The sequence below is a fragment of the Myotis lucifugus genome, unplaced genomic scaffold, assembly GCF_000147115.1.
Source record: "Myotis lucifugus unplaced genomic scaffold, Myoluc2.0 scaffold_296, whole genome shotgun sequence".
Lineage (NCBI taxonomy): Eukaryota > Metazoa > Chordata > Mammalia > Chiroptera > Vespertilionidae > Myotis > Myotis lucifugus.
Genome location: NW_005871344.1, coordinates 1,409,209 through 1,430,606, shown reverse-complemented (window position 1 = coordinate 1,430,606; position 21,398 = coordinate 1,409,209). Strand labels below are relative to the sequence as shown.

The 21,398-nt window shown below is 55.3% G+C and overlaps 1 protein-coding gene across 1 annotated transcript in view; it reads left to right on the top strand.

The window, feature by feature from the left end:
- ACOT11 (acyl-CoA thioesterase 11) overlaps positions 1-21,398 on the top strand; it is a 40,314-nt gene that overhangs the window by 7,600 nt on the left and 11,316 nt on the right. Inside the window, 6 exon segments of the mRNA XM_023763646.1 lie at positions 16,736-16,937; positions 17,873-17,942; positions 19,449-19,509; positions 20,468-20,570; positions 21,015-21,094; positions 21,096-21,174. Of these exon segments, the coding sequence (XP_023619414.1) occupies positions 16,736-16,937; positions 17,873-17,942; positions 19,449-19,509; positions 20,468-20,570; positions 21,015-21,094; positions 21,096-21,174 (595 nt within the window).

Sequence of the window (21,398 nt, the reverse complement as noted above, 5' to 3'; positions counted from 1 at the left end):
CCCCTGGGGGTGTGGCCCTGCTCCCTGGCCTGAAACTGATTAGAGGTCGGAAGGGAGCGGCCCTGGAGCCTTCCTAGAGTAGCCTCAGGTGCCAGCACACTCCAGGCTGAGCTCCACCAGGTGGGTCTCAATTTCCTTGATTCCTTGGGGAGGGAGGGTGTGGAGAGACCTGCTTCTGTCCTTCTCTACCCCTGTGAGCGGTGGGAGGCACAGATGGGTGGTCTGGAGTCAGAAGTCTCCTGCTGGATTTGTGAGTCTTGATTAGTGAGTAGCAGCACGCCTTTCCCAGCCTTTCCCAGCCGTTTCCTCACCTGTAACTTGGGGACTCGGGGCTAATCATGGTCCTTGTCATTTGAGCCTGTTTAGTGCCAAGCAGGTCTACTCCATGCTGGCAGTTACACAGAGATGAGTTTTATGAGATTAAATGGTGTGCCGACAGGCCTTGAGAGCAGTGGGGTGCGTGGGGAAGGGTGGGGGAGAAGAAGGGGCTGAGGATTAAATGACTTTAGGTCAAGGGGAGGGATTCCCCCCCCCCCCAAGAAAATGGGGAGGGGACAAGCACAGAATTGCTTCCCCCGCTCCCTCCACCGCACCCTGAGGGCCTCCTGAGACTGAGTGTACCGGCCCCACAGGCCACACCTGGCTTCTGAAGATAGAGTGCTTCCGGCAGCCAGGCTCAGGTGTGTCTCGCTGCACAAACCTGATCTCAGCTAGGCAGGTAGGAGGCTGGGAGGCACTTCTGAGCCTGCTCTGCCTGAGGCCAGCCCGAGGTGGGATGACGATGTGGGGGTGCTGCCCAGGGGGGATGGACAGGTCAGAGACCACCCTTTCCAGTTTTTCTCCATACCACCTGGGAGTCAGGGACGCTGGGAGGCAACCATGGAGGGTCTCCAGAGTGCCAGGCTCTGTCTCAGAAGTCCCCGGGCTGGTGACTGCGTTTCCCTCCAACTGGCATCCCCCTCCGGAGTCAGAGACACAAGTTCCATCTTGCCCTGTCTTTTCCTGGCCTGTGTCCTTGGGTGGATCTTTCCATGATCCCCAAGTTGTTGTTTCTTTCAACTATAAAGTGCGGACTCCTGCTTCAGGGTAGAGCTGAGGATTAAAGGACCCCCAAGGACTAGGCCTGGCACACAGTAGGCACAATGAATGGCTGCCAGCGATATCTGAAAAGGGATCTTTGAGCTTCTGCGAGGGCAGATCTTGGGTAGCCCCTGTAATGTAGGCAGCTCTCTGGCTCAGGGGGACCCCCCCTCCTACTTGCTCTGTTCCATTAGCAGGCAAATGAGCTCTAATAGCTCCCAGCCTCTAGGTAACAACACCCCTCCCCTGTCCCCGTGTCCCCTTCCAACTATTATCTTGTTTCTTTGCTCCCCTCCCCCACAAAAATCTCTGAAAGTTTTCTGTGGTTCCTGCTTCCACTTCTTTACCTCTCCGCCTTTCTCTAACTCACTCTGATTGGACTCCTCTCTCTCTCCACCCTCCCTCCTTCTGCTCCCTCATAGCTTTTCTCCCCTTCTGCCTTGGAGGGAGGTCCACCCCTCCTGGGGCTCCTCCCACCTCACCCAGTGCCCCTTCTCAGCCTCCTTCGCAGGGTCCTCCTCCCACCCTACCTCTAAATAGCTCTGTCTTGGCTCTCTCTTCAGACGATGTCTGTCCTGGTTGCTACGTTGTGTGACAAACTACCCCCAAAACTTAGTAGCTTAAAAACAAGAACCATTTTATTGTATTTTGAGATTTTGTTTGTTAGGAATTGGGCGGGGCTTAGCTGGGTGACTGTTCTGCTCTACCTGGCGTTGATGGAGATGACGCCATCCAAGATTACTTGCGGGTATTCAGCTGGTAGGTGGGCTGGACTAGGGAGTCCAGGATGGCATCACGGTATCTGGCCGCTTGGCATGGCCGGAAGGCTGGGCCTCGCTGGGACTGTCATTCCCAGCACCAACGTGGGGCCTTTTTCGTATGATGGTCTCAGGGTGGTCAGACTTCCCACCTGGCAGCCGCTGCCTGAGAGCAAGGGCTCCAAGAGGCCTGAGTGGAAGCTGCCAGGCTTCTCATGATCCAGCCTCAGAAGTCACCAGGTGAAATGTCACAACCTGTGACATAGATTCGAGGCGGGGAGTGTTACGGCCAAAGGGCTTGCTCAGACTCAGGCCCTGGTCCCAGAACTCAGTCCCTGTTCGGGCGCCATTTGTGCCACGTGAGCAAGACCAAGGGTGATCCCGAGTGGGGGGGTGAAAGGATTAAGGAAAGACAGACAAGAGAATAATAGCTGGGTCTCGGTGGGACGCTGCCTCCCTGATGAGGAGACAACAACAGAGCCCACAAGCCGTGTCTTTATTTTATAGCAGATGCCACGAGGCAAAGTAGGGGCGTGATCACGTTGTTTACAGCATTCTCGTGAGTTTCAACCTCACTCAACTACATGCACCCGAACTCTATCACAAGGCACGTGGGGCCACGTGTTCGGACCATAGGTTCAAGCTTACAACCACAGCCATTGGCTATAATTGTGCTGGGACTTGCACGTGGCAATGAGAGGACCCTGTCCTTTCATTAGTCCGAGGCTTGAACCTGGCCATAACACTGTAGCCGCACCCCACAGGGGAGGGTTAGACTTGACCTGTCCCAGGGAATAGCGGCAAAGGATTAGCAGCCATATTTGACCGGCCACAGGGTGCAGAGTCCTGTGGATCTTAAATGTCCAAATACTCTCATGTCTCCAGCTGCAGGTCTTCCCCAGTGGCCTCCAATCTTGAACGTTGTTGTCTCCTTGACATCTCTCTTTAAGTGTTCAATAGGATATCAACAATTCTTGATTCCATCCCCTAGTCACCCCCAGTCACCCCCAGCTCAGTAACCAGCACCGTCACTCACCAGCCATGTGTCCAGAACCTGGGTCCTGCCTGCACCCTCCCTTTCTCTCATGCTCAGGTGTGGGATCCGTCAGCACTGCTGGCTCCACCTCCCAGTACTCCCTGGGGCCATCATCTGTCTGCATCTCCAGTGTTACTAGTCCAGTCTGGGCTCCATCACCTCTCCCTGGACGGCAGTGGCCCATGAGGAGGCTCCCTGCTTTCTCTCTCTCACCCTCTAATCCACCCCCACACAATAGCAGGGTGATCTTAATGCAGGTCAGGTCACCTCCCTCCCACTTACAGCTTCCAGTTCTTCCCGTCACACTTGGAGTAAAATCCAAATCCCACTGGAACCTATGAGGCTTTGGGTGACAATGGCCCTACTTGTCTGTTCCCCTGGCTGCATTTCCCACTTGCCCCCTCCCTGACACCACTCTAGAGCCCTGGCCACCCTGCTATTCCTCTGGCAGCCAGGCCCATCCTTGTCCCTCCTTGGATCTTTGTACTCTCTGTCCCCCTGACCCAACCTTGTGTCCCCAGAGCCTTGCAAAGTCACTCCTTTTTGTCATTCATTCAGATCTTGATTACCCAACCTAAATTAGCTCCTCCCATCCACCACCTTCTCTCTTTGTCACATCTGCCATTTTTATTATTTTTTTTGGTAGCACTTTTCACTCTCTAAAATTATTTTATTCCTTTATTTGTTTACTAGAGGCCTGGTGCACAAATTTGTACATGGGTGGGGTCCGGCCTGATTGGGGCCGATCAATGATTCTCTCTCATCCTTGATGTTTCTATCTCTCTTTCCCTCTCCCTTTCTCTCTGAAATCAATAAAAAGATCCTATATAATAAAAGCCTCATATGCTAAGTGTCCAGTCATCTGGTCAGCTGTTCAACTAATCAAAGCTTAATATGCTAATGATATGCTAAGGCCACTCAATTGCTCACTATGATGTGCACTGGCCACCAGGGGGCAGACAGTTGACCGGTTGACCAGTTGCTATGATGTGCACTGACCACCAGGGGGCAGACTCTCAGACCGGTAGGTTAGGTTGCTGCTGGTGTCCAGCTGATCGGGACTGAGCAAGATGGGCCAGACACACCCTGGAGCCTTCCCGCAGTCCCTCCCCGGCTGGCCAACCTCCCATATCCCTCCCCTCCCTGGCCCGATTGTGCACTGGTGGGGTCCCTCGGCCTGGCCTGCACCCTCTCACAATCCAGGACCCTTCAGGGGATGTTGGAGAGCTGGTTTTGGCCCAACGGCAGGAGGACTGGTCACTATGACACACACTGACCATCAAGGGACAGACGCTCAACACAGTAGCTACCCCCTCGTGGTCAGTGCACTCCCACAGGGGGAGTGCCGCTCAGCCAGAAGCCAGGCTCACGGCTGGCGAGCGCAGTGGCGGTGGCGGGAGCCTCTCCCGCCTCTCCCGCCTCTGCAGCAGTCAGATATCCCCCGAGGGCTCCCGGACTGTGAGAGGTTGCAAGTCGGGCTGAGGGATGCCCCCCCACCCAGTGCACGAATTTTGTGCACAGGGCCTCTAGTATATGTATAAAAGAAGGATCTGTGTTGATGCCCAGCCAGATTTGGCCTCTCTCTAACCTTGTCCATCCCTGTCTGGTCTTGGTTTTATACCTTACTAGGACCCTTCCTGTCCTCTGACCCAGCCAGACCTTAGATTTACAGCGAGAGGCCTGTCCCCCAGGTCAAATGTAGTCCAGCCCCCTCACTCTCCCTCCTGGGGCATGGTTGTCCTTTTCCACTTCCTGTTCCCTCACAGGGCTGGGCTACACCCCAGTGGAGGGCTGTCTTCTCCTGGCTACTAACTCTTTCCTGCCCTAAACATGCCCCCACAGCTCATGACAGCAGACGCTGCAGCAGCCACAGGGTGCTCCTTTGCTTACAGCAGGAGTTGTCACTGTTGAGCTGTGGACAGATGAAATCATGTGGCTGTTTTTGCATAAACAACATTAAGTTAGAGCCACCCAGCATGCATGTAACTTAAAGCAAAGGGATGGCAATAGAAAAAAATGTAAATGCGCAGGCTGATACCGTAAATCTTGTTTCTTTTCGTCTGCTCGGTGTGATGTTCATGTTAGGTTTCAGGTAGCCATCAATGTGTCTTTATTCAAGCCATTTGATCCAATGTTGGACAGAGCAGACAAATGTGCTAGTCCCCAGGAGACACCCCCCAGGGCCTATTGAACACATGTACTGAGCCCTTCACAATGTTCTGGGTCTATGCAAATGCAAACTATGTCTACTCCCGCCCCTGTGACCTCTACCCTGTGCCTGGAGGCCTGTTCCCAATGAACCTGAGCTGGTTTCTAGTGATTGTCTCCTTCCTTCCCAAGAAGCCTTTTCCACAGTGAGGCGTCTTAGGGCTCCCTGAGTTGGTTCGGTTGTGTGGACGTCTGTGTGGGAAGCCTCCGTGGAAAGCCACAGACTCCGTCCTGTTCGATGTCTGGATCGGTGGCTGCAGCGAAGCCCTGGTGCTAACAGACTGCACGGTCACCTGGCAGGAGTTGTCACAGAGTGGGGCTGACAGGCCTGCTCACCCCACCACTGCCGGAAGCTCCCTCAGCTCTCCCATTGACCCGGAAGTGGGCTTCATCCTCAAGCAGGGCGAGGGCTCAGCCAAGGCTGCCTGGCCAGTCACAGGGCGCCTGTGCAGGCTCTTCCTGGCTCCGACGATTTCCTGCGTCACTCAACAATGCCTTGCTTTAAAAAAAATGTTTTTATAGATTTTTAGAGAGAGAGGAAGTTAGAGGGATAGAGAGATGGAAACATCAATGAGAGAGAAATGTCATTGATCGTCTGCCTTCCACATGCCCCCTACTGGGGCTCAAGTCCGCAATCCGGGCATGTGCCCTGACTGGGAATCGAACGGTGACCTCCTGGTTCATGGGTAAACGCTCAACCACTGAGCCACACCGACCGGGCAATGCCTTGCTTTTTATTTTATTGATTATTTACTATTTATTTTTAAAAAATATATTATTATTGATTTCAGAGAGGAAGGGAGAGAGAGATAGAAACATCAATGATGACAGAGAATCATTGGTCAACTGCCTCCTACACGCCTTCTACTGGGGACAGAGCCTGCAACCCGGGCATGTGCCCTTGATCAGAATTAAACCTGGGACCCTTCAGTCTGCAGGCTGACGCCCTATCCACTGAGTCAAAACAGCTAGGGCCATGCCTTGCTTTTTAACAACATGAAGTGCTAACACTTTCCAAGCACTTTTGATGGGTCAGACCTTATTCTAAGCAACTTGCACATAAAATCTCACTGAATCCTCTCTATGAACATTATTGCCACTTTATAGGTGTGGAAAGCGAGGGTCAGCGTGTCTTACGTAAATGCTTAAGGTCATTCAGGGAGACAGGGGCGGGGCCAGGATGCCCATGCAGCCTGGGTCAGGGCGGCCTGCTGCCAGCCCCCTGGGCCTTCCTGTTTTTTTCTTTCTTCTCTCTGTGCCCTGCTCATCATTTCTTCAACAAACCTTAACTGTGGCTGAGATTCCTCAGACAGTATAGGGCACCCATGGGGGTGTGATGGGGGGTGGGAGGGGGGTGGGACCAGCACACGTGTCTTGCAGCCAGAGCTGGAGGCCAGGGAAAGACTTGGAGCACGGTAAGTGCCGGTGGAGAGCAGGTGGTGCACCCGCCTCAGAGCACAGCAGCCCCTGCCACAAATGGTGGGCCCAGCTCTGGGCCTCACCCTGAGACCTGGTGACTCAGGACCAGAAGCAGCCCTTCCAGGGTTGGTGTCTCCTTGCAAGGCTCATTCTGAGGCCTGGTCTACTCCTTACTGGTGTAAAGGAATGCGTTCCGCGCACGAAGTCACAGCCCCTGCGCTTACCACTTGGCCTTGCTTAGAAAGGTTTCTTGAACACTTTGTATTTATTTGATTTTTTAAATCCTCACCCGAGGATATTTTCCCGTTGATTTTTAGAGAGAGAGGAAGAGAGAGGGAAAGACAGAGAGAAATATTGATGTGAGAGAAACATATCAATGAGTTGCCTCCTGTATGTGCCCTAACCAGGGCCCGGGGCTGGGGAGGAGCCTGCAACCAAGGTACATGCCCTTGACCAGAATTGAACCGTGGACCCTTGGGTCCGCAGGCTGACGCTCTATCCACTGAGCCAAACCAGCGAGGGCCTTGAACACTTTGGGGGAAAAGTCAGTGTGTTGTGTGAGGGGAAGCTGGGAAAGAAGACAAGGAGGACTGCAGACTGGGTAGGCAGGAGAGCTAAACATCTGGGGGCCTCAGGGAGTATAGGGGCCGTCAGCCTGAAGGTGCTGCTTGAGGGGCTGGGGAAGCGGCCTCACCTGCTGGGCCGGGGGTGGGGGGTGAGGGGCCCCCATCCCTCAGAAGGAGGGGCCTGCAGTGGCTGGAGGAGCAGCTGGGCCTGGTAGGGGCCACCCAATGTGTTGCTAGCTTCTCGGGGCAGGAAGTCCCAGCTGCAGCCAGAATCCTATGGGGCTGAGAGGAGCAGCTCAGGCCTGAGGAATGTGTGCAGCCTGGGAGGGGAGAGGGGCCCCTTTCCTGCTTCCCTTACTTCCCTCTGGAGAGAGAGAAAGTGAGAGATTGATTTTCTTCCACTTGCTCTCTTCTCTCCCAGCTTCTATTCTTGGACCTCATGGATTTTCTGTTCTCTCTGTTTCCCGTCTTTCTCTGTCTCTGTCTCTGTCTCTGTCTCTGTAACCTCTCTCTTCTCCTCCCCCTTTCCCTCTTCTTGGTCTCTCTCCCTCTCCCTTGCCCTCCTGGAGGGGACTTATGGTACCTGTAGCTGGTGTGCCCAGCTTCAAGGTTAAACAGGGTTGTTGTCAGGATGGCCGGGCCTGACCCATCACCTGGCCACCTGTTGCCATGGTGACCCAGAGGCGGTGTCCAGCAGCAGCCTCGGCTGTCTACTGGGAGGACCTCGCAGGTGCTGGCACTTGAGTATCCAGCAGGACAAGTGCCTTGACTCTGGACTGTGCTGGGAGGAGGTACTGATAGCGGAGCATGTGAGGGTGGGCAGGGAGGGGAGAATCCCTGTATGGGTCCCGGCCTGGCCTGTGGGGTGAGGAAGGGCTGTGCCTGGCCCAATGCCTGGGATGATGAAGTAACCACCTTGCCCATCAAATGAAAAAGCAGTTATTTATGGCAAAGTGGCCAAACAGCCTCAGCCTTTGAGTTAAACAGACTTGGTTCAAGTCCCAACTCTGCCCTTTACTGACTGTGAGCGTGTGTATGTGTGTGTGTGTAAGTTACCTTCCCTTTCTCAGCCTCTGTTTTCCCATCTATAAAATGGGAATACTAACAGCATTCAACTAGTAGGACCGTGTGAAGATTGAACGAGATAATGCATAGAAAACGCTTAGCACAGTGCCTGGAACATATTAACTATTTAAGCAAAGGAGAGCGATTGTTCTCAATCTCACCTACACACCCACCCTTTCCATTTTATACATGAGGAAGCTGGGGCCGGAGACATGAAAAAACTTGCTCATGTCCCATTGATCGTTAGTTACGGGGCATACTGCTGGGTCAGCACCCAAGCAGTACGGAGAAGTGGCAGTGAGGGTGTTGGCTGAGGTTAATTGAACCCCCTGCCCCACAGGCCAGTCCCTCCCCCTGAGTCTCCGCACACACTCCCACAGGCTCCTGCCTCCCCTCAGTGTAGCAGCACCTCCTAGGCAACCCCAGCTCTCCCATCAGGCTTGTCCCTCTGGCAGGCTCTGCTCAGATGCTCCGTAATAAAAGGAGGGCAGAACCATTGCAGTCGACCTGGCACTTTCCATATGCCCCCTCTCTTTGCTCTCTGGACGGAGTACCTACGATCTCATTGTACAGACGAGGAAACTGGCCTGTGGGGGGTGCTCACCTGGGGAGCATATGAATCACTGGGTGGAAGGGGGTGGAGGGGCGAAGCAAGTCACCTGTGCCCCCGTGTTTCCGAGGGTAAGTCTGGGTTCCCGTGCAGCCTACCTGGCTCTGGAACCCCCGGTCCCATGGTGCCTCCTCCCCCACATTTTCATTTCCCCAAAGCTCAGAAGCGAGGGCTACTGGAGTCTCCAGTGGTTTAGGAAAGACAAGGCCCTGTCCAGCCCAACTGCTCTATCCTCTCCAGCCCCTCAAACGGTGCTCCCTAACACGGGCACTCCCTTCAGTAGCCGTGCCTCTCCCAGGTCCTCACCGTGCTCTTGGAGGAGATGGGGTGGGTAAGCTCTCCTCAGCTTCTCAGTAACCTTGGGTAGAGCCCCCAGTGCCTCAGTTTCCCTGGGCATACGAGCAGGGTGTTGTAATCGACCTCCGACACCCTCCTCACTCTCATGGTGGAGGAAGGGGCTGCAGGGTAGGTGGAGGCAGCAGGCTTGCACTTAAGCTTGAGCCTGGTTCTGTGGTTCAGAACTGGGGGACCTTGGACAGGACTTGGGACTTCTCTGGGCTTGGGTCCCCTGTGTACCTCGCCAGTGACAGCCCCTCCAGTATGTGTCCCTGGGTCAGATGGGGCAGGAATGGGAAAGCATTCAGGAAATGCCCTCTCCGCCCCATGCCCCCTGCAGGCTCTTTGTGGGGCAGGGGGAGTTCTCCTGAGGACAGGTGAGGGTAGGTGTCAGATTTCAGACAAGGCTATTTTTACCCTGGGGGTGGAGGCAGGCAGGTGATGCTCAGGCTCTGTTCTAGAATGGGGTGAAGGGGCAGGGGCAAGAGATGGACCTGCAGTGGGGAACCTCACCTGACCTCATGGCCTGTGTTCTCCCTGCCTTCGTGGGGATAGTGGGAATCGGGGACCCACTGAGCAAACTCAAACATTTGTTCCTCAGCGGGCCAGGCTCTGTGGGCCCTGTGGGCACCAGGAGTAGAAGGAGAAGGCTCCTGCCTGGTCGATCTTCTGGTCCAGTGCCAACCAAATGGGGCCGTTAAATAAACGCTGTCATTCATTACAGGGAGAGCATTTAAGAGGCGAGGTACAGGTGCCAGGAGCCTGAGGATGGGGGGAGAGAGAATGGAGCTGAGGGGGAGTAGGCACTGCAGAAATGGAGAGGAGAGGGAAGAGTGCTCCAGGCAGAGGGCATGGCATGTGCAAAGTTTGCTCTGTGGTGGGCAGTGGCATGATGAGGATGAGGAAATGACAGGAGCCTGGGAGGCTGGGGGCACATGGTGTGAGCAGGAGATGTGGCGGGCTGTCTGTGAGGGGCCTTGGGGGCCTTGCTGAGGGCTTCCTCCTGGAAGCCAAGTCTTGGAGACTGTAGGTAATGCCCCGTTTGGCAGATGAGGAAACTGAGGCCCAGAGAGCCAATAATAACAGCTGCTCCCATTTTTACTGTGTGCCAGGCACCATGCTAAACAGTCTGCTTCCAACATCATTTTTTGCTAATGTAATTGGCATTTTACATTTAATTTAATTTAGGAGGCTTACTTGATACTTACCTAAAATGTTTTTCTGAACAATTAACATTTTTTTCAAGGTGAAATATAACATACAGTTACCCATTTTATTTATTTTTTTATCCTCATCCGAGGAGATACATATATATACATATATATGTATATGTATATGTATATGTATATGTATATGTATATGTATATATGTATATATATGGAGAGAGCAAGAGAGAGAGAGAGAGAGAGAGAGAGAGAGAGAGAGAGAGAGAGAAACATCAATTGGTTGCCTCCTGTTTGTGTTCCAACCAGGGATTGAACTCACAACCTAGGCATGTGCCCTGACTGGGAATCAAACCCGAAACCTTTTGGCATATGGGACAATGCTCTAACCAACTGAGCCACCCTGCCAGGGCACAATGACCCATTTTAAAGTGTATAATTCAGTGACATTTAGTACATTCATCATCTTGTACAACCATCACCTCTATCCAGTCCCCAAACATTCTGTCACTCCAAAGTAAAACTCCTTCCCTAGAAAGAAGTTTCCTCCAAGGACTGGAGGTCAGATGGGGAGCCCACCGCCTGATCGTCTGTATCGGACTCTGGGCTCTGGACAGGGACTCGGGGCCATGGCCTCTGTTTTCTCCTCGGCCGTTGACTGGGGTAGTTTGCTCCCCTCTCTGAGGCTCAGATGGGAAGAATTCCTTCTGTCTTCCCCATCTCTAGGGCCTATGGAAGTGCTACAGACATGTAAATGTGGACTATGGCTGGTGGGTCTGGGAGTGTCTTAAATTCTACCATTTCCCAGACACTCAGAAGCAATGTACCTGCTTCTCTGTCAGCCTTGGTTTGCTCATCAGTAAAATGGGTAGAGTAAGAATGCCTCACAGGGTAGATATGAGAATTACTGAGATAATACATCTGAAAGCTCTTAGCATAGAACTTGATACATACTAGGTATTCAATAAATGCTAACCAAATGCATAGCATATAGGAGGTCGTAATGAAAATTACTGCTTTTCTCTACCTTTTTCACCCCCAAATTTTGAAAAATGTTAAATGCCAATTCACCCTGTAGCTAGAAGTAAAATGAGGATGTTTGTGTAGGGGACTGGGGACCATTGTTTATCTTCTAGAATGAAGATCTGATCTGATATTATATGAGAATTAGAAGCCTGGAGCAGCCCACTGTGTCCCCCCAGCCCTCAGGCTGGCTTCATGGACGGCTGCTCCCTCTTTTCACCCGAGTTTGGAATCCACTGCTACCCGTTTTTGCTTTGTCTGCTGGGACTCTCAAGGCCAAATGCAATTCTCTATGGCAGTATATTTGTGCAGCTGGATTCCTAACATAATTGCGTCTCCCTTATTTGGTTTCTTAGCTCTGTTTGCATCTCAGCTCCCAGTGCACTGTGTCCTGTGTGTGTGCAGGCTGCCTCAGAGCCTTTTTGGGAGAGCGGTAGGGACCCCGAAGGGGAATGTAGGATGTTGACAAATGTGCCTGCCTTGCTGGGGGGAATCCACCAGGAGGCCATCCTGGTCTCTGAGAGGCGGAGCCACCCCTTGGGGATGGGGCAGCTCCCTCAGACAGCTCAGAGTGGTCTCACTCAGACAGCCAGGCCTTTCATGGGGTTGGCCCCCTGCTCTGAGGGCGCTGGTCAAAGGCTGCTTCTCGCTGCCCCCTCAAACCTGCATTTTAGTCCCATGCCTCTAGCGGGAGGGAGGGAGAGTGGGAGGAACAGGGGCTCTCAGTCTCACACCCTGGGCTTGAGTCCAGGCTCCACCATCAATGGCTGTTTGAATGCTCACAGAACCTCACAGACGGGCTACTAATCTTGCCCATTAACAGTCTTGCCCCATGAAGTTCTGGTCAGCCCAGAGGTGAGAAAAGGCTGCGCAAAGTCCAGTGTGGATTATATTTGGGCCTTTCCCAGCTATGTTTCTGTAGGAAGTCCGACCTCAGCTTTAAATACTGACAGTCCATGTTCAACAAATGTTAGCCATATGGCCGACATGTCCGAGGAACTTTAAACCCCTGATCTCATTTAGTTTCATCCTTAGGATGACCCCTGGAGGTAGGCACTATTACCCCATTTTTCACAGATGAAAGTAAGGCCCACAGAGCAGCTTGCCCTAAGGCCATACAAGTTCCTTGCGGAACCAGATTTGAACCCTGGCCAGGTCAGCTTCAAGGCTTCCCCTGCCCTGGGCTCCTGTTCCTGGTGGTTCCTGCAGCACCAAGCTCTCTCCTCTGCTGTCCCTGCAGCACTAAGAGCTCTCTGCTGGCTGTCGCCTTTTCTGGGCAGTCGCTGTAGAGACTCCCTGGCCCCTTCCCCTCTGTCTCTACCCACACAAGTACCTAGTACTTGACCTCAGGCTTTCCTTTGCCACGCAGTTCCCATCACCCGAGGCACCACTGTTCCTGCTTGGTCTTTGTGCTGTCTGCACGTCCTCTCTGCACCTTCGACCTTCCTGTCTTCAAGTCTCAGCCCCTGTCACCAGCCTCTTCCATAGGTGTTTATTCGGCACCTGCTCTGTGAGGCTGAATCTGTCCCTGTCTGGCGGGAATGACTGTCTGGCGGGAGAAGCGTCTAGGAATACAGTGACTGCACAGCTTCACTGTGATGGAGACAGGCGAGGCTGTGGGGGCTGGGAGGACCTAACTCCCTGGGGAAGAGGCAGGGATGGGGGAACTTGAAGAAGGAGGAGGAAGGACTCACCTGGGAGATAGGGCAGATAGAGGGAACCTAGGCAGAAGCAGCCCGCATGTGGCAGAGGATGGAGGAGGATGAGGGTGGTGCTCTGAGGAACCTCCTGTGGTTGCTCTGGGAGGGCAGGTGCTGGAGGCCAGAAGGAGGTGGAGACGGGAGGCCTGTGAACAGGCTCTGGAAACATCCAGCAAGCCCCAGTGCAGGGCCCCAAGCCCGAGGGTGGTGGGGTAGGCTGAGAGCATCAGGGGTTGGATCCCCGTTACTTGGCTCAGTGGGGAGGGAGGAAATCCAGGTCAGGTGTGTGAGCGTGGGGCTGTGGTCGAACTGCCTTGAAGGAGTCCCTGCGCATCCCAGGAGGGCTCTTGCTGGCTCCCCAGCCGTGTGACCCCGGACCAGCCTTTCTTTCCCTGTGCCTCAGTGTCCCCATCAATGAAGGGATTGGACGAGGTGGCCTCTCCTGCTCTGACCAGCAGGTCTGTGACATGGATGGCCCAGGAGGAGGGACACAGAACCCTGGTGTAGCCAGCTGAGGCCTAGTCTGGCAGTATCAAACCTGGCCGGTCCTGCTGTGGCATGGGGCCAGGGCCTGGCACGGCTGCCTTCTGAGAGGGCACGTCTCTGACCCCATGACCCCATCTGTGGAGTGGGCTCTGCCCTCCCTGTCAGCTGTCTTGGCTCAGCCAGCCTGGCCGCCCCAGGACCTGCTCCATCCAGGGCCTCTGTGCTCTCTGTGACTGGCCCTGGGAGGAGTGTCCCAGCTCTAGAGCCCCATTGGCCAAGCCTCCTGCGCCCTGGCTGGCTGCCAGCCCACCCTGGGACAAGAGGAGGCCTGGCCGGGCCTGACGTGGGCAGGCTGTCTTGGAGCCAAGGAAGGAGTTGGCGTCTAGAGAGGCCGTGTCCTGGGCCACTGCTGCTCTGTCCCCTGTGCTGGTGCCACGGACCAGGGCTCTGCCCGCCTCTCTCTGAGGGGCGTGGGGAGGTAGCCATAGTGAGGCTTGTCCCACAGCCTGCAGGGGTGGGAGGTGGGAGCTCAGCCCTGCTGGGAGGAGCTCAGTATTTCCTGTCTGACAGGTCACAGGGCTGCTTAGCTTCCTCACTGGAAATCTCAGCTCAGCACGCCAGAGCCCTGCAGGGTTAAACCCCAGAATCCTGGAACCAGGGCTGGGGATACCTTGGGGTTGGCAATCTCCCACTGCCCCTGCCCACCTTGTGAGTAAGAGATGAGGTTCAGGAGGAGGGGAGCTTGCTCAGGATCACATAGCACCTGAGGGACAGGGCTAGGATTTAAACTCAAGTCCATCCCTAGCTGGTTTGGCTCAGTGGATAAAGCCTTGGCCTGTGGACTGAGGAGCCCCAAGTTCGATTCCGGTCAAGGGCACATGCCTAGGTTGTGGGCTCAATCCCCAGTAGGGGGTGTGCAAGAGACAGCCGATCAATGATTCTCTCATTGATGTTTCTATCTTTGTCTCCCTCTCCTTTCCTCTCTGAAATATATATATTTAAACTCCAGTCTGTCTCTGCTTGTCCCTCCACAAACCTTTGATGAGGCCCTACTGCGCGCCAGGCCCTTCTAGACATGAGCACTAGAGCAGAGCTTCTCAAAGGGATTGGCCCCACTTACCTTTGCATTCTCAGTGTTTGGCCTAGGGCCTAGTGCAGAGAAAGGAGATGCTCGGTGAATGAATGAATGAATGAATGAATGGGGCAAAGATCCTGCCTTCAGGCCTGGAGAGTCCATTGGGAAGGTAGGGACTCCTTTATATAGAACAGGAAATAGGAGGCTGGTGGGGGTGGGGATTGACCAGGTGAGAAGCAGAGAGAAGATTAGAACTCAGGTGTCCTGGTCTAGGTCTTTTCCCGTCCTCACTTTCCTCAGCTGTAAAAATGGGGTCTGCCTTCCTCGGTGGGTGTGAGAATAGGCTTGTGAAGCTGGGACATTGTGTGTGCATGCCCAGAACCGCTCAGAAACCCACGCGTCTGCCCCTTTCTTCCCGCTTACCCTGTGCATCTTGCCCCCCTCCCCCCCTCCATTTCCCTAGCTTTCTCCAGGCTTCTTGCTGGAATGTTCTGGCCAGGACCCCTGGCTGAGGGAGGGGGTTGGGAAGAGTAGGTGAACAGTCTGCCTGCTTCCTCCCTCTCCCGTCTCCCACACCCGGAAAGGCAGCCACCCGCATCCACATCCATGCAGGCCCCCAGTGCACACTAGGCTGGAAATGCCTTGGCAGTGGTTACCATGGTGATAGCCCTGCTTAGACCACAAGGCCTGTGAGATGCCTGCAAGATTCTGCAAGCCTGGCAGCCTGGCACCTCGAAGGCTTCTTCCCGCACTGAGAGCTCCTGGATCGGCTGCCCTCCTCTCTCTCCCCTCGGTGCCCAGCACTGTATGTGGTACCCAGGGCCGCTCTGGGGACCTACAAGCTGTTTTGGTTTAGACAGGCCCTGTTCAAATCCCAGATGTTCCATTTACGAGTCAGCGACCTTGAATCAGTCACATCGGTGTATTTTGAATGTAGTGAATTAGCTACAGAGCCTCATGGGGGGAACTCTCCAAGGAGTACCCCTCCCACCGCAGGAGGGCCATCGCTGCCCTGAGATGTCGCTGCCCCCATCTGAGCAGTGGCAGGGTCAGCATCGGGTCGTGTCACTCTTTGCTGCTGAATCCAGGCCCAGAGCTCTGGCTTCCTTCTCATCTGGGCCCAGGAGTCCCTGCAGGCAGTGCAGTGTGATGGGTGGGGCCTCAGGCTGCAGCCAGACCTCTGGGGTCACAGCTAAGCTTTGCCACTTACTTGGGCCTCAGTTTCCCCAACTGTGAAGTGAGGATAATCTTGAACCTACCTCAGAGGTTTGTTGTGCGGGTACAATTTAATTAGCACAGGGAACGTGCTTAGAAGCGTGCTTGATGTCTAATAAGTGCTATGTACATGTTGGCGTCAACTGTTATCCCGCAGTTGGCATTGGCCATGAGAACTGGAACTCCTCCTGCCCCTCCTGTCAGTTTTCTCACACATGCAGGTGTCCCCGGCTCTTGCTCACAGTCCGATTAGGGAGAGAAGGGATGGCAGGTCGACTCCACCTCCTCCGTCCCACCCCATCCAAGGGACTGCCTCACCACCTCTTCTGCCCGGGGACTAAGAAAAGCTGGGCCCTGGGCAGAAACTCCACCTCTAATTCATGAGTTTGAGGATTTCTCAGCTGGTTCTCCAGCTGGCAGCTGCCTGGATCACACAGCTGCTCAGGCACTGCCCAGAGCCCTCCTGGCCAGGAGAGCTAAGTGCTAAAGACAAATGAGCACCCAGCAGAGGTGTCAACTGCAGAGCAAGAAGCCCCGGGAAGGGGCCTTTGGGGGATGAAATAGGACCTGCTTCTTGAAACACTTCATTGGGAACAAATCCCCAGGCTTGCCTGCGAGGGGCTCTCGGGGCCTCTGCACAGAGAGGGGACATCTTTCGGGCATGAAGGTCAATCAGAAGCAAAACTTTAAAAAGCGGACCCACAAGCTGAAGCTCGGAGGACTGAGTTCTCTGCACGATTCCTCTCTCCCCTCCCCGGCCCTCGGGTCCCAGGTCATGTTAACATGGAGATATTGGCCGAAAGGAACCTGAGTCCCAGTGACATCCTGGGTCTGAGCTCTGGGCTGGAGGGCGGTGACCACTCTTGGAGTTGGGGTCTGGAGGGAGGTGGCCCTGGGGCGCTCTCTCCTCTCCCTCCAGCCCTCAGGTCTCAGGGGTGGGAGGACTCAGGGGACCCTGCAGTGAGCTGACCTCCCTGGTCCCACCTGTTCCCCAGGGCTTCGCCTCCGTGTTCTCGGGCCGTCAGTCCCGGAAGTCAACCTCCCGCACAGAGAAAACCATGGCAGATGGCGAGGAGTACCGGAACCCCACAGAGGTGCAGATGAGCCAGCTGGTGCTGCCCTGCCACACCAATCAGCGTGGCGAGCTGAGCGTCGGGCAGCTGCTCAAGTGGATTGACACCACGGCCTGCCTGTCTGGTGAGACTGCCATCCTCCCACCCCCTGGCTCACCCCCGGGGAGAGGCCTCAGTTATGCTGAGACGTCGCTGTCTCCCTGAGTGCCACACTCGTCCCTCATCCCAGCCGCCTGCCTGCAATGCCCTCCAGTTTCCTGATGCTCAGCTCTGGCCCACCCTCTCCCCAGAGGACCCAGTTCTGAGTGCCCTTAGGTCCCTGCTCCAACACAGCGCTGCCTTCCACGCGGCTGCTCCAGGGCTGGCTCAGGAGTGCTGTGAGCAAGCACCATGCTGTCTGCCTTCAAGGGCTCCCTACATTAAGTTGAGGAGTTGAGTTGACGTCACGTCATTCCTTTGATGTCCCAGTATTCTCCAACCCATGGGGAGCTCACAGTCTGATGGGGGTTGGGGGGAGGACAGGTGACCCAACTGCCCCAGCACTGTTTTGTGGGGACTGGGAAAGGGAGGGAGAACAGACCAGAGGCCGTGACCCAGCCCTGGGGACAGAGAAGGGACTCTAGAGGGACTAAGGCAGTGAGCAGGGTCCTGGAGGAGAGAATGACTCAGCAAACAAACAAAGATGCATGAAGCAGACTGGGCAGACCTGAGGGCACTTTACAAGGCCCGGAGCTAGCACAGCATGGCGTGACCATTCATTTATTCAATAGCTGCTTGTTGAGTGTCTACTGTGTGCCAGACCCTCTTCTGGGACTGGGATAGGCCTATGAGCTAGGCAGGCAAAAATCCTTGCCCTCAAGTAACTTGCAGTTGAACAGAAGGGAGAGATACTAGACAGACAAAATTCCGATATACGAAGCAGGGCGCGGCAACCTTGAGGAAAAGTAAAGAAGGCTGTGGGTGAGGAGGCAGGGCCTTAGCTCGGAGGCCTGACATTCGATCAGAGGCCTGCGTAACGTGGGAGGCGGCTAACGCACGGCTTTCTCCTCCCGGTGCCAGCGGAGAGGCATGCTGGCTGTCCCTGCGTCACGGCCTCCATGGATGACATCTATTTTGAGCACACCATTCGGTGAGTGGCCCCACCTGCCTCTAGGTCCTTCTGGGCTCCCACCAAGGCCTGGGGACCCCTCCCCTGCCTCTCCTGCCTGGAACCTGCCAGCCTTGGCAGGTGGAGTGGGGGAAGCCCCCGGGAAGCAGTGACCCGTCTGCAGGGTCTCTGGACAGCGCTGGGCTGGGAGCTGGCTTGCTGCTTGCTGCCGTGGGGTGGGTGCCCTCAGCCAGTGTGGAGCCAAGGAAGTTGCTTCAATTCTGGAGTTGGATTTTGCCCAGGCAACCCCATGGGGTGCGATGTGACTTTGGGGAAGTCAGACATTTTTTTTGGGCCTCAGTTTCTTTTTCTGCAGATGGGCGGGATTAGACTTAATCAGTGAATGCCTTTTGGACTTGAAACATTCTCTGTGGGCCATGGGTTCCTGGATGGTGCGGGGGGGGGGGGGGGGGTTCCCTAGCTAAGGTACCTTGGCAAAGCCTGAGCCAGAATCTTGGGTCATTCAGTCTCTGCTCACATACCTCCAGAGACGAGGCGCTCACTACCTCACAGTGAGCTGTACTGGTTAGAAAGTCTTCATTACACTGTGTTGGGCTTTGTCTCTGCAGAGCTTTGCTGGGACCCAAGGGTCATACCAGGCCCCCAGCTCAGGCCAGGCTGTAGGGACTGCGCACAGTGCTCTTGCCTGTGGGCCTGCTCCTGAACTCTCCGCCATCGCCTAGGACATCGAGTGCCAAGGGCTTTGGTTACCCAGAGTGCTGTGGTTAAGGAAGAAGTTCGGCCAGTTGCTGTATTCATTGTTCAGTCATTCATCACTACTGGCACCTTTTCTGGGCCGGGGCCCATGCTGGGTTTGTGGTACAAAAGGTCCCGGTGCCCCAGTAGCTCCCAGACTGCAGGGAGGCCGATTGTAGATTAGTTTTTGATGTACACTATGGTTGTAGATAGTACAGAGAGTCCCCATGTACCCCACATCCAGTTCCTCCATTAACATTTTACATTCATGTGGGGGTACCTTTGTCACAATTGATGAACCGATACTGATGCAATAAATGCGGAACGTATTCATTTCGTAGGCCACTAATTGTGGGGGAGCTGCCCGGTGCCCTGTGCCAAGCCTTGCCCCAGTGGAGCTAATGGGTTGTTGGGGAGACAGAGGTCGACCTGCTGGAAGAAGCGTTAGGACGGTGGACCTCACAGAGCGACAGGGTGCAGGGAGGGCTCCCTGGGGAGGGGACCGGTCAACAGGAGCAAAAAGAAGCCCGAGCCTTCACTGGACAAGGGGGAGCGGGGGAGGGAGGCAGATAAATGCAATCATCCCACTTCTCTCAGCCTCCTGGAAAAGGGGTGCTAGCACTACCTTGCTGGCTTGCTTTGAGGACTCGGGCGACCCCCATATGTGAATACGCACTGTAAAGTGACATTCTCCTAACAGCTCCCCTCAGTACAGGCTCCCCAAGTGTCTGGGGCCCTTGCTCCCTCCCTCTGCCCCCTCTGAAAGGCTCACCTCTGGCTTTTCTCTCCCAGAGTCGGACACGTGGTGAATATCAAGGCCAAGGTGAACCGGGCCTTCAACACCAGCATGGAGGTGTGTGGGGCAGGTGCTGCCTGGGGATGCGTGGGTGCTGGGTGGGTTTTCTGCCTCCTCTCCATCTCCGCCCCCAGCCAGGCATACTCACACTCGCAAAGCCCTGCTTGAGGCGGCAGAGATCTGGACCAGCTGGCAGGGCTGGGCAGAGTCTAAGGATCTTCTGGTCCAACACCCCATAACACAGAAGGGAAAACTGAGGCCCAGGGAGGGGGAGGGATTTGCCCCAGGTCACCAAGCCACATAGATCCCAATGTGGGACTTAACTTCTGGCCTCCTGGGTCTTCACGCCGAGACTCAGACCCTGTCTTCAGCAGCCTGGTGGCTGTGCAAATTTGAGGATGACAGCCACCTGGAGGCAGTGGGGCTGGAGTGGGGATAGCACTGGGCTTCAGTCCTGTAGCTTACCTGCCATAGACTCTGTCTTCCCATCTGTAAAGTGGGAGCATGATTTCTGTGCCTCAGGGTTGTTGAAGGACTCGTGGTGATGCACAGGGCTCCGTGAGCTCTGGGGGAGGGACTCTATTTGCCACCAATGGACGTCGGATGGAGACAACTTCCACCCAGTGGTTGCTGAGGGACTACTGAGGCTGAGATAGTGGCCCCCCATAAATGCACAGGGTCCCTGGGCACCCTCACATGTCTACCCTTTCAATTTAGCCAGCACTTTACTTACACAGTCTCATGTTAATCCTCTCAATAGCCCTTTGAGGATGGGTTTGGTCATCCCCACTTTACAGATGAGGAAACTGAGGCCCAGAGAAGGGAAGTGACTTGCCTAAAGTTTCCCAGGAACCAGGGGCAGAATCAGAACCTACCCCAGGTCTCTAGCCTCCTAGACGTGGTGGGTGATACTGGAATAGCAGAGGGGGACTTCCTATGTCACTAGGCTGTGGGCCTCGGGTTTGTGAGCCCTATTTCTTCCTTCCTCACTCCTCCTCCTACTCTTCCCCTCCAGGTGGGCATCCAGGTGGCCTCCGAGGACACTTGCTCTGAGAAGCAGTGGAGCGTGTGCAAGGCCTTGGCCACCTTTGTGGCCCACCGTGAGCTCTCCAAGGTAGGTGGCCACACCTGGCTGCTCAGTGCTGCTGGGCCACCTGGCCGCCAGTCACGATGGGCCTGGACCAGGGTGGTGAGGCTGGGGTTTGGCGGGGGAGTGGAGGTGGGGTGTGGCAGGGAATCATAGCCCCTAGAGGAAGGCCCATCCCCCACTGCCACCGGGCCCCAGGCGCCCTCCCTCTCTCCTTTCCCCACCTCTCCCTGTGCATCTCACATGGGGAGTCTTCAGGTCTCACCATCCTCTTTCACACCCTGCAGTGACCGCTACCCCCATCCGCTGTGCCTTTGCCCCAGAAGGGAGCCTAGGGTTATTGGAGGATGAAGATGATGGATCAGTCAACATGGAGACAGGAAAATGTGGGCAAAGAGGGACAAAGACTTATAACCATCCAGCAGCCCCGGGCGTGCGACGGCAGCTGGGGGGACAGGCCCTGGCACTATTTCAGGGAACCCCACCCCTGCCCACAGGTGAAGGCTGAAGCAGATCTCGCCACGGACGGAGGAGGAGAAGACTGAGCACAGTGTGGGCCGCCGAGCGCCGACGCATGCGGCTGGTCTATGCGGACACCATCAAGGACCTCCTGGCCAACTGCGCCATTCAGTATGGTGAGTGGCTGGGGACGGGGAGGGCAGCCGGTGCCCCCCTTGTGCCCTGGGCCCCACTGGGCAGAGGGAGGAGAGGCATTTCCTTGGGATGTCTACCCACTGGTGGCCTCAGGCCTGGCTGCCCCTCTTGCCTCAAGGCCTCCTTTAGGGAAAAGGGAGGGCCTCTTGCCCAGCTCCCAGCAGCCAGAGGGAAACGCTTTGTTAGCCACAAACTGTGTTTGGGT